General features: G+C 41.3%; 1 protein-coding gene across 1 annotated transcript in view; it reads right to left on the bottom strand.

Annotated features, from left to right (window-relative positions):
- Positions 1-19,410, bottom strand: part of whrna (whirlin a) — a 199,360-nt gene that overhangs the window by 35,098 nt on the left and 144,852 nt on the right. Inside the window, exons 7-8 of the mRNA XM_078551285.1 lie at positions 11,933-12,145; positions 8,250-8,456 (exon numbers count right to left, since the gene is read on the bottom strand). Of these exons, the coding sequence (XP_078407411.1) occupies positions 8,250-8,456; positions 11,933-12,145 (420 nt within the window). The remainder of the gene's footprint in view (positions 1-8,249; positions 8,457-11,932; positions 12,146-19,410) is intronic.

The following is a 19,410-nucleotide window of genomic DNA, read 5'->3' as shown; positions in this document are numbered from 1 at the left end:
AAGTGCTTCCCGTCGGATGTCACGCTGGGTGGGCCTTAATTGGCCCGCCGACATAAAATGGCGGCGGGGCCCACTTCTCCGGCGGGGATCGGCTCCTCGCCCACCGGAGATTGGGCCGGGCCCGCCCGCCTGGTAGGCAGAAAATTCTTCCCTATGATTCTATAACTCAGGAACTCTTCCTGTTTCCTTTTGAAATCTCTCTGGCCAATCAAGGTTAATTTCCCTCAACCAATTTCAACCTAGAAGAATTGGTCCTCTGCCTTCTAATACCATCACTGGTATCTGTGCCGATTGGTCTATAATGAACAGTTACTCTGGTGATGCCTTTTACCTGGATTTCTTCGCCTGTGTATGTTTTCAACTTGGCAGATGTTTGTTCCAAATTTAATTGTTGGCCACCATTATTTGGACATCTGAAAGTGTGTTCTCCTATTACAGTGGTAGAAGCACTCGTGTCTACTTCCATTTTTAAGTGATTACCATTCACTTGCACTGTGACAATAATTGGCTTTGCCTTCCCAACTTTCATGTTGAATAACGAATAAACGTCAGAATTGGTTGTTTCTGGCTCTTCTACACCAAATACTTCATTTGACTTCGATTGTTGCCTGGAAGCCTGTTTAAATCTTGCTTTGCAATGTTTCAGTATGTGACCACTTTTGTGACAGAAATAACACACTGCCTTTTTAAATTACCAATCGTTAGGAATATGATTGTTTCCCTGTCGATAAAAATTAGTTTTTGAATTTGCTGCTAAGCTGTTTCCTCTAAATTTTTGGTTAGCGGGGGCTGTTTCCTGTTTCGGGCAGATTCCTGACTTTTCACGCCACTTTTGGCTGACCGTTCCCACCCAACTAGAAAAACAGCGCCATTTTGCACATCTTGAATCGCTTGTGAACCCCTTACAATGCTTTCCATCGCAAGCGCTATTTCTAACGCTTTCTTAAAATCACGATCCACTTTAGCCAGTAACCTACACTGAATAACATTCTCTTGCACATCACAGTCCAAACAATCCCTGAGCATGTCATTCAGGGTTTCACCAAAATATTCTGTTAGTTGTTTTAATTTTGCCATGTAGGTAGCAATGGTCTCCCCTGGGGCTCTATTCCCTGAACTGAACCTGAACCTCTGCGTTGTGACTGAGGGCTTGGGTTGGAAATGTCCCTTAACGAGGTCTAGCAATTCACTGAAAGTCTTTGAATCTGAGGCACTGGGGGCCCATCAAGCTTCGAATTAAACTGTAGGATTTGCTCCCACAAATACTCAGGAGAATCGCCCTCCTCTTTTCCTCCCCTGTGATTTTGTTGGCTTGAAAGTAGAACACAAGACATCCTGTATATTGAGACCAGTCGACTGTGGATGATTAAAAGGGATCGATTGTGCCAAACTGCGGCATCTCGGATAAATATATCTTCCTTTCTTCTTAATTATGTTAGAAACTCACAATCTCTGGGTGAGGGACAGCACCGAATCTGATTTATCCTCGTCGCCAGTTTGCTATAGAGTTGATTTTCCAAGCAATTTTTCTTGGTGGAAACATTGAACTTTATTTACAAGACAGTAGCAGCAACTATATGCGTGTATCAAAATCTATAACTAAGGAAGAACTCTCCCCTAGAGGTTCCCCATGCTGCTAACTCATTTGTTTACACAGATCATGCGATCTTACATCACAGGATTATTCTTAAAGCTACAGTCCTACATTTATCAGAACTATAGTTACTACACAGATGACGGCTATTTCAGGGATTACCTCATCTGCTTTTCAATGGTACCTCCTTCATCAAGGGTCCTACTTCCTTTCTCTTGGCACTCATCCGCCTGGAGCAATTGGCATTTTCCGGAGTTGGGCAGTTATTTAACTACCACTCAGCCCTCAGCTCTGACTAGTTACAGGTAGCTCTGACGACTATCAGGTTTTAACACCAGACCTGACATATAGGTAAATACACAGTCTTGCAGGAATATAGGGTGGGCTATTCCGGCCCCACCCGCTGCCTGGATCGTCCGGTCCCGCCGAAAGTCAGTGGACTTTTGACTGGGCTGCCGCATCCTCTGGGGTGGGTTCCACCACAGCAGGGCCAGAAATTCCCGACCATCATAACAGGAGTAGGCCATTCAGCCCCTCATACAGGTCCCACTTTCAATATCATCAGTGATCTGTATCTCAACTCCATCTATCCATCTTACATTAAACATTGCAAAAGCATAGAGGGAAGGATAAAGTAACCACAGGTTGCTCGGCTGTTTACAATGGACAAAAGCCCATCCTTAGAGTGTGACCATCCTCCTGCGACAAGCCTGATTTCATGCAGCTCAGTGCACATTCATTTGATTGATTAAGTTGTGAATTTTGTTACAGGGCTGATGTCTCATTGGCTGATTGCAACTATTTAGGGATCGTTTGATTAATTGATTAATTCACAGTTGGCTTCCTTGCAAATGAAATGGCATCGGATGTATTTACGGCACATTTATTTCACTCTTTCATTCTTTCCTAGTCTGCTCCTCCTGAAACCTGATTGAACATATTGAGGGTGGATTCATTTATTTATTTCATTCTCGCTTGTTGTGTTCCTCCCAAAGCCAGGGTGAATTTATTTAGACCACACTTATTGATTACTTTTTTACCAGCTACTTTATGGCTCAGGCACAACTGCATGTTTGTAGGCTACATTTATTTACTTCATGGCTGAAATCCAGGCCCATATAGGGAGAACTTGAAAGCTGATTCAATCCATGGATTAGTCCTAAAGTTGCTCCATTAAAAAAATTAGAAGATTCCTCAATTTAGAATGTGAAACAAAATATGTGGCTCATAACTGCAGGAGAGCTTACTGTCAGAGAGATGGCTGTGGATGTAGCTAAAAAACATCAATATTAGACACAACTTTGATGCTGTGGGATTGCATACCTGTGTCAAGAAACCTTTTGGGGATATCTTTAAGGCTCAGTATGGGGCTTACACCTGCTATTTAGGGGTGTAGATCTTTCTAGGGCTAGTAGATAGTGCATTGGCCAGAATTCAGGCTTATCCCAGAAATGTTCACAGAGATGCCGCCAAAACGAAGTGGGGTAGGTGAGAGATTTGCTCATGCCCACACAAACCCTGACCAAACCACCAGAATTTTGGAATGAAAGCTCATGGATGTGGGCTACCTGTCCATGTTGTGTTTTCTTCCTTCTGAGGAAGTTCAGGCCAATTGTTTGATCCGCTACTTCAGATTTTACAGTAATAATCTAAGCACTGCAATGGTTTTTGTTTATGATTAATGATCTGTTTCAATGCCAGATTCATGGGTGATTAGTGTAACCAAATTAAACTGTGGTTTTCAGCACTGATTAATGTGCAATTTGACAGCTGCTCTGTCAATTCGCTGTGTTGGTGACCCATTACTGTTATGTGCTTTTAATTTATTTTCAAACTGGTTCCATTAAATTGATGGCTGCTCACAATGGGGTCAAAATTGCTTTTTGTCAAATTTATGGGACATTTAGATTTCTATAAAAAGTGATGGGACCTGGGCAAATGTTCAAACAGTGTACATGGTGATGGTTAGCACTTCAGTGACAATTCCAACCACTCCAGGCATGGATTAAGAAGCATTAGTAAAAAGACCAAAAGAAGAGATTGAAAAGCTATGTTATACATGTTATGCCCCTGTGAAAAGCAACCAAGGCTTTTCATAAAATGACTGCTTAAAACCACGTCGATCAAAGAATCATATAAGCTTAGAGAGCAGAAGGCCATTCGGCTACCCCTTCCATCACTTTGCTGATGATCAAGAGTAGACTGATGGAGCAGTAATTGTCCAAATTGGATATTTCCTCCTTTTTAGATAGGACATACCTGGGCCAGTTTCCATATTGCTGAGTGGATGCCAGTGTTGCAGCTGTACTGGAACAGCTTGGCTAGGGGCATGGCTAGTTCTGGAGAACAAGTCTTCAGTACTATTGTCAGGAATATTGTCAGGGCCCATAGCCTTTGCAGTATCCAGTGTCTTCAGTTGCTGCTTGATATCTTGCAGAAGAAATTGAATTAGCTAAAGACTGGCAACTTTAATGCTGGGTCTTCAGGAGGAGGCCGAGATAGATCATCCACTCGGTACTTCTGGCTGAAGATAGTTGCAAATGCTTCAGCCTTATCTTTTGCACTGATGTGCTGGGCTCCACCATCATTGAGGATGGGGATATTTGTGGAGCCTCCTCCACCAGTGAGTCCCTTAATCGTCCACCGCCATTCATGACTGGGTGTGGCAGTACTGCGGAGCTTAGAACTGATCCACTGGTTGTGGGATTGCTTAGCTCTGTCTATCACATGCTGCTTCCGCTGTTTGACATGCAAGTAGTCCTTTGTTGTAGCTTCACCAGGTTGACACCTCATTTTTGGTTATGCCTGGTGCTAAAAATGAAGTATTTTCGTAGAGTAAATAAGAAGAAACTGTTCCCAATGGCTGGAGGGTTGATAATCAGAGCATATCGATTTATGGTAATTGGCAAAGGAACCATAAGAAAGATGAGGAGAAATATTTTTATGCAGCAAGTTGGTGTGGTCTGGAAATCAATGCCGGAAAGGGTAATGGAAGCACATTCAAAAATAAATTTCAAAAGACAGTTGGATATAGGCCAGAATTTTCCAGCCCCTCTCGCTGGCGGGGTCTTCCGGTCCCTCCGATGTGAATGGAGATTTCAATGGCTGGGCGGCCCCACCGCGGGGAAACCTGCTGCGGGGGGGGGGGACTGGAAAATTCCGGCCATAATCTTGAACAGGAAAACTTTGTAGGGCTTTAGGGAAAGAGCAGGGGTGCGGGGTAGATCTTTTAAAGAGCTGGGGCAGGCATGGTTGACTGAACAGCCTCCTTCTGTGCTGTATGATCCTGAATATATGAATAGGCAAATCCCAAAGATATAGCTCAAATGTTCAAAGTCAGCCACCTAAAACTTTAACATAACTTATTCGACCTATGGGTCTGGAATCTTCATGGCATCTAAATTTAAAATTTGACTAAATTGTAAATCAAATTATGCGCGCAAAAAGTCATTTGTGGCAAACACTGGCTGAAATGCATCTTCCTTAAATGAGAAGGAAAATGCTGCAGATTATTTTTGCTTCAAAGTTTTCAATCTAGGTTGATGCTCCAGTGGTCTGCCAAAAGAGTGCTACAGTGTTGGGAGTGCTAGATTTCAAACAAGATGTTAAACCATCTGCCTGCACCAACGGTTAAGGTGGATGTTAATGACCCCATGGTGCCATTTGAGGAAAAACAGGGAGCTTTTCCCGGATCTTGGCCATTTTCCTTCCTCCGTCACATTACCAAGGACAAGTGATCCAAGACCCAGCACCTTTATAATGAAGTGAGATTTTGAATCATAAGGAGTCATTTCCACCTTCACCAATCAGTTCTGTAACTCTTGCACAATCCACTTTGTATAACTTGCAGCTGATTAATTAAAAAATCCTTACCATCGTAAGCAACATAGAATATAAGAAAACCTGATTGTTTTGCAGGGATACTGCCCAGTAAACGCAATATGGTTTGATAGTACGACTAAGTACTACGCTCAGTTAAAAGGATGAGTAAAAGCTCCAGCAACCATGAGGATGATTTTCAGAGCAGAACATATTTTAAAATGGTTCCAAGGTGTGCTGATGGTTGCAGGAGGCGATGTTCCCTTTGCAAGTGTCCCCTCGCACTCTCTCCTGTCGTGTGCACAAAAAGGTGCAAACAACTGGTATCCTTTTCAAGCAATGTTCCTTTGCACATGTACTCTTTACGTCACAAAATGCTTTGTGGTCTGACCTCAATATCATATACACAAATGATGAACATTTACTGCAGATAAAGGAGAGTGAACAGGACAGGACTTCAAGCAGGAAGACAGAAGATGTGAATCCCACTAAAGCATCAAGTTTTTTGGAAGTGTGTAAAATAATTGCTGTAATCTGCAAAAGTGCCATAATATTCTGATATTCCCATCACTAAATATATCACGCAGATGGAGGGTTAATATTGCACTTTCATTTTGTGAGAAGACAGATTATGGAACATATTAAAATTCAGAGTAGTTTCATCAAGCTGCTATGCAGAAATGGATTCACTGTCAAAAATTAATGGGCAGGAAATTCAGTGCGCTCTTTGAAGAGTGTTCTAGCATTTCATTCATTGCTTAAGGGTTTGAAGAACCGTAATAAGGGGGTTTGGATTTGCTGAAAACTTGCTCCCTAATAATGGTGCATCTACAGTGCATGCTATTGTTATGATGTTCTGATCCCAGGAAATTATGGTGTGAGTGGACTGTGCCATTATGTACTGCCACACCATAATTTGCTGGTACTTTTGCTTCACAGAACCAGTGGAGCAGGGTGCACAACAGTCTCACTTTTGCCCTTTGTGCCTAATGTCGCCATTGCTGCAAATTCTGGGCCATTATTACTTTTTTTAAACAGCTGCTTTTTAAAACAACAAACAGATTGTGTTAGGATTTTTTTTACGATGTACAGAAATATTCCTGGTCAGAATAAACAAAAACACTCAACGATAAAAGAAACATGCAGAATCCACACTGCACACTGAGACAAACAACATGAGAAGCCCATTAAAAACAAACATGGGCTACTTATCAATGACAAACAGGATCCGCTGCACACAAAAGCAGCTCTACATCACTCAACATAATAAGTCCCCATTTACTATGGAAACCACATCACTTGAGATAACACACGGGAAAAGCTGTACCTCCATAAGGTCTATTAACCATAACAGGCGCTCCTGTAATAATCATATTTCAATGGGAGCAGAAAAGAGACAAAAAACATATTAGCTCAAAGACACCACAGGCAACCAATCTTCGGGTCATCCTGCGAAATGCACTGCAAGACAATGCAGTGATTGCACTTAAAAAAAATCTAGGGCAACTGAATAATACAGAAGGCAAAGCAGGGGATAAGCGATGTTCCAACTGGTGAAATTGTCACAAATGTATGCTCCACACAAATGAACAGGGGCTGAAAACAACATTATATAAGAAAAAGCATATCTGCATCTTTCACAAATGGCCCATCTGCTGTTGCAGTTTCTTTGATGCTGAAATATAACATGAAAGCACCCAGCCTCCCATGAAACATCAATCTTTCCAGATTTATAAATAAAAACGAAAATGGAATACCAGACTTGTTAGTCATTTTCTTGACTTTCCAGGAACTTCTCCTCTTTGATAACACACACCAGCTGCACTGATGCACATTATGGCTTCCAGCCAATCACAGGCTGTTGGCACAGTTGTTCTGGTGCTTCATTGGAAAAATCTACATTAAAATAATTTCAACTTGAAAAGCCGAAGTAATGGGCACTGCGGCCAGTTTGATCAGGCTTTCCGACACAATGGGCTAAGTCTTGATCTTGTGCAACATTGCAAAGCATGTGATGGTGAGTTAGAAACCTGCTTTAAATCTCTCAATTTCGAACTCATTGACATCAATGCAAATAAAAATCAGGAGAGCGTAAAATAAAATGCTGATTTACTTTTACCCATTTACACAACAGTGCAAAGTTAAGTTCTACCCCAAAAAACATTTTTTTCAAAATTAATTCTTTAATTTGCTGTGGAGCAAAGTCTTCAAATGTAAACAAGTTTAAAAACTTTGAACTCAGATGGAAATATTTTGCTAATGGATGTGTTTAGAATTGATTGGAAAGAACAGAAATGACTTATATTTGATTACGGCAAGAATATGAATGAATCAAGTCTAAGGATAAATTGAGGATGGTGATGAAATAGTGGAGGGATGAGCTAAGAGTGGGAAAAATTAAAGATTGCAACAAGCTATGGGTAGGGATGGGGTACTGTTGGGATGGAAAAAGCCAGGCTGTGTATAGAATATTCAATAGTTGATACCTGTGTCGCACAAGTCACCAAAGCTTGATCCAAAGCTCCAGGCATTGCTATGCTAAAGACAGTCTGAGGAAAATATGACTAGTTTCGTCGTATTTTTGTTCTTTTGGTTTGGTTTTTAAACAATATGTGCCATCTGGTAAGGATCATAAACTATCTGAAACCAGACCAGTCAAGGTTATGTTGTGCCCTGGATTGATTAGTTAAGTTCAAATTGATTCAACATGTCGATTTGATACTATGCTCGACACGAATATACAACATTGCAGTGAGTGTTTACATCAAGTATTTCAGTAGGCTTTGAAGAATTGTATAATAGGCATAGCATTAAGCAGTGCATTCTGGGCACTTACCCTGGCTGAGCTGAGAGTCGTAGACGTGAAGTAACTAACGGAGGATGAGGCTGTGTCTCCATAAGACATGACAGAATAGGAATCCGTGCCTGTGCTGGAATTCTGGCGAGCTTTCATTGACTCAATCTCACGTTTCAATACCATGTTATCAAATCTATCCAGATCTTGGGGCATGATTACACCTCGGATGTCCGAGAGCAAAGAGAACTAACGAACAATAAAGAACATACCACAGGTTTATAGTGTTAACTGTGCAGTAAGAGTACTCACAAGATGAAAGCTGTAACTTTCGAATTCACACACATTTTCTTGCTGTGTCCAATTTCTATTTTATCCCCTTTCAATATTCCTAGGCAATGCAATTCTGCACATTGGCTGAGGACATCATTGTCAATTTACACCTGAACTTTCAATGTACACTCTTGTTGGACAAAGTTCTAAAACCAGCAGAGGATTTATGGAAATATAAGTTTGGATACAAGATGGACATAAGAATTAACATGAGATCAGGACCTTTTTTTTGCAACCTGATGTCCCACTTCTTGAGGTTGTGTTAGAAAATCAAAAGAGCACTGAATTACTAATGCTCTGGCACATTACTCTGGAGATTTGCACCCTGATTTCCCCCAACCCACATGCCAAGTATTGTTCAAGCTGTCGGGAGCCATGGTCAAAGCATGGCACCAGGCTGCTCACTTGCCCTGTCACCCTGAAAATTGCTTAAGAAATTAAAGAGGAGGAGGGTACGGATATATAAATCCCAGGCTGAAAACAGCATTGGTGAGGCTAGAAAGATGATGGTGTCAATGATGAAGATGAAGATGTCCATGGAAAAGTTGGAAAGCACTCAGCGGGTCAGGTAACACTAATGGAGAGAGAACAGAGTTGGGCTGATGACCTTCCATCAGAAACTGATAACCTTTCAATTTCTTCAGTTAAAACTGAACTCTTTTTTAAATTCAATTTCATTACACCTGCAGTATATTCACAGAAAGTGAATTCAAATGAGGAGTCATTTTGCAGGGCTCCCCTGTCAGCGTGGGGGCTGGACAGATGCCAGCACAGCTCAAAGAGACCTTACCAACAGTGTTGCAGCCCTATTTCCAACCTGCTGTGTGCTGGAAGCAGAGTTTTGCAAAATTACCCATTTGTTCAAATTTATTTTAGAAAGTTGGGCAATGCACTTACTGTCCACCCTTGGCTGCCCTGACATAGTGTAGATGGACCATCTCCTTGAGCTGCTGCAGTCCTAGTGGTAACGGTCCTCCCACAATCATGTTGAGTAGGAAATGCCAGCACATTTACCCAGAGTGTACATTCGTACGCATTAGATTTTTATGCTCACTGACAACTACTGAGATTTGTCCAGCCTTTATTTTATTCACAATAACAAACTCAGAATATATTTGTTTTGATTAGAATTTAAAACACAAATTCACCAGACAGGGCAAATCCCATCAAAATAATTCTGTATAACAAGACTTTAGATGTGCTGCTTCCTCTACCTCAGAAGTTACTGACAGACCATTAAACCCACAAAGAGAAAAGAAAAGCAAGAGAGATAGAAACATATTCTGAACTTGTCTTATCTGTCCTCTGGCTGCCCTTGCAATGTAACATCTCTTTATTTGGTTTGATTTCATAAAAGTTCAAGTTGGCAGTTCTGCTTCTGTGAAAGAAACTCTTTAAGAGATGTCTCAGTTTGTTGTACAGCTGCCATTCCCCTTCATAGATGAGCAACTGAGTGTATACAGCTAGCTCTCATGTTTTCTCCTTGTCTTGTCATCTACCTCAAAGAATTTCTCAGTTGTCAGAAAGGTTGAACGAAGAAGGGCAAGCGGGTGAAGTGACAGTTGGCGACGTGAACGTGGGGGGCACGATTGGGAAATTTGCAGATGACAGAAAGATTGGCCGAGTAGTGCATAGTATAGAGGATAGCCATAATCTCCAAAACGATATAGATGGGTTGGTGGAGTGGGCGGTAAAGTGGCAGATGGATTTTAACATAGAGAGGTGTGAGGTCATACATTTAGGGAGGTCAAACAGTTACAGGGATTACACAATAAATGGGAATATACTAAGAGGGGTAGGTGAAGTGAGAGATCTTGGCGTACAAGTACACAGGTCCCTGAAGGTAGCAGTTCAAGTAGGCAAGGTTGTAAAGAAGGCTCTCCTTCATTGGCAGAGGTACAGAATATAAAAGTAAGGATATAATGTTGGAATTGTATAAAACACTGGCGAGGCCACAACTGGAGTATCATGTGCAGTTCTGGTCACCACATTGCAGGAAGGACGTAATAGCTCTGGAGAGAGTGCAGAGGAGGTTTACAAGAATTGTGCCAGGGCTAGAAAAGTGTAACTACGAGGAGAGGTTGGATAGGTTGGGGTTATTTTCCTTAGAACAAAGAAGGCTGAAAGGTGACTTGATTGAGGTGTACAAAATTATGAGGGGAATAGATAGAGTGGACAAGATAAAATTGTTTCCCATGATGGAGAATTCTAGAACCAGGGGACATAGATTCAAGATAAGTGGCAGAAAGTGTAGGGGGGACACGAGGAAGAACTTTTATACGCAGAGGGTAGTGGGTGTTTGGAATTCGCTGTCCAAGTTGGTGGTAGAGGCAGAAACTTTAAACTCTTTTAAAAAGTACCTGGATCTGCACCTAAAGCGCTGTAAGCTGCAGGGCTATGGGCCGGGTGCAGGAAGGTGGGATTAGAAAGAGCACCTGAGTGTCCTCGGGCTGGCATGGACAAGATGGGTCGAATGGCCTCCTTCTGTAACTTTTCCATGGTTCTATGGTTCTATGTTGATAAATTGTAGAGTCTCTCTCTTTATTTTCAAATGAGTCCAATACTACTTTTCGACCTATTTTTGTAACAATCCAAAAGTTTTATTGGAAAGCGTATGGGAACTGCCTGGTTTATTGCATACTGGTATATTTATATTTATTGCATATTGGTATATTTATATTTATTGCATACTAGTATATTTATATTTATTGCATACTGGTATATTTTTTCACAAGGAGATGGAGCCAAGACAATCACAGTCCAGGCTGCTTGTGTCCATTTTCATGGCCAATTTGATAGATGCCCAGAAAGCGGTTACATTCCATTCTCTGGAGCAGAAATGACACATGGTCTGGAAGAATATTAACTAAAAATTGTGGAGGGGGAGTGCGGGAGGGGTGGGGGAAAATTTATTTCTAAAATTTTATTTCGGAACCTGTTTTTTGATAACTAAAATTAGCGCCCAGACAGAATAAATTTAAAAGCCAAGTGCAATCCTGCTTTTATGAAGAGTTGCATGACATAGTGACCCAGCCAAAACATCAATTAATTTACAAGTATGTTCTACTACCACAATATTAGAACTTCTCATGAGCAATTGTGGGGGATTTGATTTCAATTACAATTTATTTGTTCATTTCAAATGCCTACAATTGGTGTCTTTTTAACGAATTGAAGTTTACACTTTTCAATCAATACAAATTCAGGCAAAGGTGTTACCCTGTGTAGTTAAGTTTACAAAATAGACTCTCTTATGCCCTCAATCTGGATGATTTTTTTTTTTAGCTGATCTGAAGAAGAATTGGAAAAAATTGCTGAGCGAAGCAAGACCAATTCTGTTTGTCAAACCACTTGCTGGGAAATCACATTAGAAACAGCATTCAAGAACATACCTTTGCATGCGTGTTTAGGAGTTCAAAGAGGGCCATAACCAAGGCCTGAACGGGTATGTTGTTCTCCTTGTACTCATCAAGGTAGTAGGCCATGGTTGCTCGCTCATGCTCATTGAGTAGATGTCGGGCTTGTTCATCCAGCATAGCACGTGCTTGGTTCACTAAGCTGCTCAGCATGACCTGTGACCCTGCCAAGCCTTTGTAAAATATTGGCTGTGAAGAATTGAGAAATAAAGACAATTTAATTCAGGAATGAAAACCATTGATATTCCTGGCAACTAATCTAATCTGTCCCCCTTCAAAAATAGCTCCTGACAGTTCAATTGATCATGTACACAATAAGATTAAAGCATTTATAACCTTCTGATGTTTCTTTTCATTTACTTTCTTAGGTATACAATGTATTGCACAATGGAGGAAATTCAGGCAAAATTGAATGACACTTACACTTCTAATGGTACCTTTCATGGAAAACCTGAGTATGTTACTGAACTCTTTTTTTGATGCAGAGCCATTTTAAGCTATATAATAGATGGTTTTGTTAACAATGTGTGAGGACAGGCAAAATGAAGAAGCACTGCCAAATAAGCCAAATGCTATCAAGCGGGATTAAACCAGATCCATACAAGCAGTGATTGATAAGAAGCAATTGCTTTTGTTGCAGGCATCAGCTTATTGCACAGCACTCAAAACCCAAATTAACCTCAACTCAAGCATTCAACAGGGCCGTGAAATATTGCATATTCAGTATCTTTGTCACTGAATTGCACTTGCCACAAAGTAAGGAACTATCTTGCAGGTTCAGAGTGAGGTAGAGTGCATTCAATGCCATTCAATTCAGCAATTTGGTGGTTTGTTGTTAGAATAGGTTTTCTTCAAAAATACTTTAAAGGTGAAGGTAAGATGCACTTCTTGGAAACAGCTTGCATTGCCTCAGGTTCTCTCCTAACCTCATAATAAATGGCACGTGGCCAATTGGCATCTCTCTTTGTGTGCCTGCCTGGGACAGGGAATTGTGAATATTGCCTTTTAATTGCTGTGGCCCAGGCTCCATTACGTTTTACTGTCATGTAACTTGGATCTGAATTTTAAAAGGGGTTTTGTGAGTTTCTGCATCTGGGAAAGAAAGATGAAACAAGTGCAAAGCTGAGATTTTTTTAAAAAAATGGAAGCATATTTTAAGTGAGATTATTCCCTGGATTCTGAGAAATCAAGCGCTTACATTTATACAGTGCCTTTGATGTTGGAAAATGCCCTAAGGTGCTTCATGGAAGCATTACCAGACAAAATTGGGCACCGAGCCACATAAAGAGCTATTAGGAGACGTCCAGATGATAGGCAAGCTTAACATGTGACAAAGCAAGTGCTGAGACAAACTAATTTCACAAAAGGGTTCTACAATTAAGATAGCACCCTTATTTAAATAATATAAGTATGCTTTTACATTGTTCTGGCACATGCCCTGTACATTACTGATCTCCAATAAGGCAGGAATGTATTCCCAGCATGGCATAGGTGTGCGTATGCTGCCATTTGGGCACTTGGGAACCTGTTTCATGCTTGAAAAATGGATACGGCATGATCCAATTTCTAGGCCAGTAAATTGTGCCATGAAAGTATAATAATTCTCATAATATTATTGTTATTTATTGAAAAAATAGGATAATAGTGCAATTTGGATAGTTTCTGTGTGTGCATGTGTGTGTGTGTGTGTGATTTATAGGAGGTTTTGATTCATCAAAAGAAGCTAGGTTTGAAATGCTAAATACATAAACATGGCTGAAGTTTTAGAATGTAAAGTGAGGAGAAGTTGCATTTTTAGATAAATCAGGGCAATTTGAATTTCAAAGAGATGGTAGGATGTTACACTTAGCCAGAGAAGCTAGGCCAAGCAGTGTGCTTATCTTTCCCAAAGGTTACTGACAATATTAGCACCATGGAAATATTTATATTATGAGAAAGGTAAAGTTTCAAAGACATATGGGAACAATGGAATTTACATTAAAAGTGAGAAACATGTATAAAGGAGGATAAGGCTTTGTGTTAGGGAATGCATTGTAATATCTAACAGATGTGTGAGAAGCCTCTAGTATTTGTGCATTAAGCCTGCTGTCTACAGAAACCGAAGCTGGGAAAAGCCATTTTGAATTCTACTGTCCATGGTATTGTGCTGCCTTGACTGGATCAGTTGAAAACCTATTTGTTTTCACTGTTTCCTTAATGGGTGAGTAAGTGGAAGTCAGATTAATTAGGGGTTTTAGGAGTTATTAGAGTAGTAATTTATAGACCTATGTATATGCTTGAAATCTTTTCTTTTTGTTAATGTTTAATTTAGTTTTCTAAAAAATCTCTGAAGTCATGGTGGACTGATTACTTCTGAATTCAGGGCACACATCTTGAAATGAAATACAAATTGCAAAACCGTTGTGACCACATGATCAAGTTTCCCTCACTGATTTGGTCTGCCTGGCACACATCATCCGCTGTGTCATAACAGTTGCCCACACTAAGGGTAGTTTTGCTAAAAAGTGCACAATATCAACTCAGCCTCCTGTTAGACAATTCTTCCGATTTTACTTTCCACTGAAGTTAATGGAGACCAAAGCTGGGAGAAGATTTTAATGGAACGAGCCATTATCATGCACTTTACAGCATTGCCCAATGTCAAAATGAACCCCGTGGAATGCTCTGGTTGTATCTGAAGCTCATACATATGCAGTGGTTGTCTTAGTTGTTGTGAACGCTGGGACTGCTAGGAAAGTGTAACATACCAAATGTGCTGAAGCCACCCCTCGCCTGGCACTAACACTGGAATACTGTTGTTATTAATGTAACAGGAGCTTAGTGTTGTGCCATTTCACATGTATAAAAGCCTGAACACAATCTCTGTAGCCTCAAGGACGCTGATCCATGCAATTTTATTACCCAGTTTAAATAGCAGAATGTCCCAGATGAGACGAGCTATACAGATGCACATCAATAAGTTTTTACTTACCAGTGTGATTGTGCAGACATTTTTTTTAAACTGATTTTGTTAGCAGTGGGATTGAGTGGATTAATCAGATTTAAATCAACATCAGTTCCCTTGCCTGTTTCCCCAGGCCGCTCACTGTAGTCTATTAAACAATCAGACGCCCCTGCTCTTCGTCTTGCAGCGAAGATGCAACCAATTTATGAAACAAGTTTAAGGGACTGCTCCAGAGGAAATGAACTAAACAGCATATATAAGAAATATACATACGCTTTCAATGCAATTAATTTAACAGTTTAGGCAGCACAAAGGGAGTCTGTTTTGATATCGCTAAAATTGTCTGACTTGAATGCAAATCAAGATCGGGCTACTCATTTCTTTAGTGAGGAATGAACACCCTGCATTCATATGGTGCTGGTTGCACTGCAGGGATAGTGGGAAGATTTCCCCTTTACCTTCTCTGGCAAAACAGTCAAGCGTTCTAGAGTGCTTCAGTGATTTTGCTAGAAACAAAATGAATGTGGGAAATGTTCCTGTTAAGTTCATTTCTGTTGAAGTTGTGGCAATGGAGAGGGGACAAGCCCCGAGCAAATTCTGGAAGACCCTCCTCCAAAAGGCTGTGGATCAACTGAAATTTTCAATTTTGAGATGGACAGACTTTTTCTAGGTAAGGGTATCAAACAATGTGGAGCAAAGTTAGATAAAGGGAGTTAATGTACAGATCAGCCAATGTACCAGATCCAACAGAATTGTGGAAAAATCCCGAGGAGCTGAATGGCCGTTCTGATGCTACTTTACTGTATCACTGCAGCAATCTCATTAGCTGCACTTAGCATTCTTGTGCTCTCTAACTGAAACTGACAGTATTGCACCCAAATATTAAGCGCTTTATTTTGTAGACAGTCCAAGCTCATTTCACTTTGGACCTTATAAGTGGAGGGAAATGCCTTTCATTGCAACCTAATGTTTATAGATGCAATGGTATATTTTGGTGATTGTGTCATCAATCAATAATTTTACCAGCAACAAAATGGAAAGGAAAAGATTTCCAACTCTGACAGGTTTTCACACTCTGCACATCCCATGACATTCTATCAAATAGGATGTGGCTTTGGCTATAGCAACATCCTGGACAGGAAGCCCTCTGAAAACAGAATGGAACAAAATTGACTTCAGCACAGCACACGTGATCAGAGTCTATAGATTCACTGCCCCGGTGTTAATACTTACATTATCATTTTTTTCTCTCTTTGTATTAAGCTCCCTCATTTACTGAGATGAACAAAGAATTTGCTGCAAATTCATATAAAGTGAAAAATGCTCAATTAAGATTTGAATCATTTGATTTTCTCTTTTCCCTGAAAGAAAACCTGATCTTTGTCCAATCAGTTCCCAAGCCGACTTAGCTTGAATTGGAAAATTTGCTTTGTGAAGTATAGGATAAATTAGCCCACACGTAAAAATGGCATAGGGTGTTGATACACCTGCAAGCTGCACAACTACAGTTCTTCAGGAATTATTATCTAATGATTAAAAAGTTAGCTTTAGCTAATTCACTTTGTTAAAGTAGTCCAAGTGTTTTCAGGTGGATCATTACTCCCTGCTAAGTTAAAAAGTAAGGACATGAAGACACCAACGCTTCTGCATAGCACTTTATGGAAAATGATCGTACACACTAGCACACCATGGGGTTGATATTTGGCTTGAACAGTAGCACCAAGCGGGTGGTATCATATCGACTACCCTTACTACATCCTGTTTGATATTCAGTTCATTGCTGTCAAGGGGCGGCTAATGCAATACTGCCCATTTTGCGCTACAGCGTAAGCTGAAGTTCTACCTCTTTATTCCTGGTTAAGGATTTTGTTTAGGAAATTCATCTGTCTTCTGAAACATCCAACAACTGGAATGATGTGAACTGATGATAAATTGTTGACATCAGTTCACTTCCACTTCAATGTAGTAAAATTACCTTTTATTAAAATAACACTCAAAGCAAATCAGAATAATGAAAAGAGACTGATTGTAATACTGCTACAATTTTCTGTATCATTACATTCAATTTCACAACAATAACTCAAACAGCGGTGCCTCAATTAACTATTCAGGGGGAAAATTTGATTGTTTTAGACAAGGGGGAGTCGCAACTTGGGACTCACCCATGCCTGATCCCATTGAGACAGGCAGCAAGCAAACTTCACCCTGCCTCCTCAGTTGAACAATTTCATCGTGCAGCCCAGCACTGAATGCTCTGCTGGTTGCAATGACAGGGAGCCATGCAGCATATTTGGCTGACAAGTGCCTTAGCCCACCTGCGCATTTTAAAGGGGAGCTGCACTCATTACACAGAAGCTGTGGAGGAATTGGTTTCAAAGAAAGGCATAGAAAATAAAACAACAGTTGTCATGAAATTAACATATAATCTTCTGGTTTATTGTGAAGCAGCTTTATGGGGGTAAGTATAGTTGGGTCTGTCTGTGATTTAATTGCATTTGGAGTCAAATAGACTGGAAGCTTTAAATCATCAAAAGAAGCTAGGTGCTTGACATGCTAATGAGTAAACATGGATGCTGGCTTAGCATGTAAGGTGTGAAAGGAATTTGCATTTTTAGACAAATTAAGGGATATTTGGATTTCAAAGGGACCTTAGTCTGCTTAGAACTAGCCAGATAAGCAGGGCTAAGAAATGTGTTTATTTTTCCCAAAGGTTATTGGCAACATGAAAGTTTTTATGTTATGAGGAAGATATGGCATATGGAGCAATATAATTTACATATTAAAAAGACAGAAACATATATAAAGGACAATGAAAAGCTATGTGAGATCAGAAGGCCATGTAAGATCTAACAGGAGTATGTGAAATAGCCTTAATGAAGCCTCTAGCATTTGTGCATAAGTCTGCTGTGCAACGAAACTGAAGCTGGAGAAAAGCCATTTGGAATTCCACTGTCCAGGGTATTGTGTTAACTTACTGGGCCGCATCTTCCGGTTGGCGAGTGAGGGGGTGGGGCCCGCTCGCCGACGCGTAAAATGATGTGGGGTGACGTCGGGCGAGCATCCCGATGTCACCCCGCGTCATTGGGCAGGATCGTCCCCCCGCCGGGGGGGTTCTGCGGGAGCGGGCAGGTTCCTGATCGGTGCCCCCAATTGGGGGCACACTGCCATTTTACATGGGCAGGCCAATTAAGGCCCACCCAGCATGATGTCCACCAGGAAGCGCTATGCGCTCCCTGTGCTGGCGGGGGATGGTGGGGGGGTGGGGGGGGGAGGGGGGTGGAATTCCCTGAGCTGGGAGTGCGCTCTTTCATGCATACGCGCGAAAGAGCACACAGATCTCCCTGAGGCTAAGTGCTGCCTCAGGGAGATCGGCTTAAATGTGAAAACCAAGTTAAAGAATAGAAAAAATTTTACCGACACTGTCACATGAGTTGGGACATGTCCATAACTTTTATTTTAAAATACTCTGAAATTTTTAAATCCTTCATGAAACCTCATCCCGCCCGCGGATGTCACCCCGCGGGCGGGATGAGGTTTCATGAGGGATTTAAAAATTTCTGAATATTTTAAAATAAAAGTTATGGACATGTCCCAACTCATGTGACAGTGTCACATGAGGTGACATGCCAGTAAAACTTTTTCTATTCCTTAAATTTGTTTTCACATTTGAGCCGATCTCCATGAGGCAGCACTTAGCCTCTAACTGCACATTGGCGGAGTGGTAGCCCTTGTGTTTCCTGTACCTCTCTCCTTTCTTATCTGGAACCTGCAGAGGCACATGCACACAGTCGATGGCTTCCTGTGCCATTGGGACTCCTGCTACCCTGGCAAAGTAAGGTGTTGCTCCTCCTGCTTCTCTCTGGGATAGGAGAAGACTATGAAGTCCACTCTCTTGGCATACAGGGCTTCCATCACTTCGCTGATGAATTGGGAAGATTTGGCTTTGTGGGCTGCTCCTGTCTGAAAGGATCTGTTTCTGTAGAAGATGAGGGCAATGGCAACCTTAAGGGCCACTGGTTGTGCCATCACCTCCCTGCTGTGTGGCTCCAGGTCATATTGAAGGAGGTGGCACAGTTCACTGAGCACCTCCTTGCAGAGCCATAGGTGCCTCAAACACTGTTTCTGGTTGAGGTACAGGTAGGAGAGGTAGAGCTTCCATGGAAAGAAAGCCTCCTTCTCCCTCGACACACAGCTTCCCCTCTCGCCTCTGCTCCATGTTCCTGGTATGTTGCAGGCTAAGAGGGGCTGCAGGGTAGCCTCTATAACTGGAGCAGGCTTTCTGTGCACCAGGCAGAAAACTCCAACCAGCCTTCAGGATGCAGAAATGTTCCCTTAAAAATCCAACAAATCGTCACAATGCCTCCAAGCAAACCCATACTTCCCACAAACTTTGCAAGAGTCAACACTGGCAAGTTGGACGGCTGGTCTTTTAAATAGCATTAGTGGGTAGTGGGCAGGGTGGTGGGGGGAGGGGAGAAGCATGGCGTGTGGAGAGGAAGACTCTGGCGCA

Source organism: Cetorhinus maximus, chromosome 10 (assembly GCF_964194155.1).
Source record: "Cetorhinus maximus chromosome 10, sCetMax3.hap1.1, whole genome shotgun sequence".
NCBI lineage: Eukaryota > Metazoa > Chordata > Chondrichthyes > Lamniformes > Cetorhinidae > Cetorhinus > Cetorhinus maximus.
Note: the sequence above shows the minus strand (reverse complement) of the source record. Positions and strands in the feature narration are given on the sequence as shown.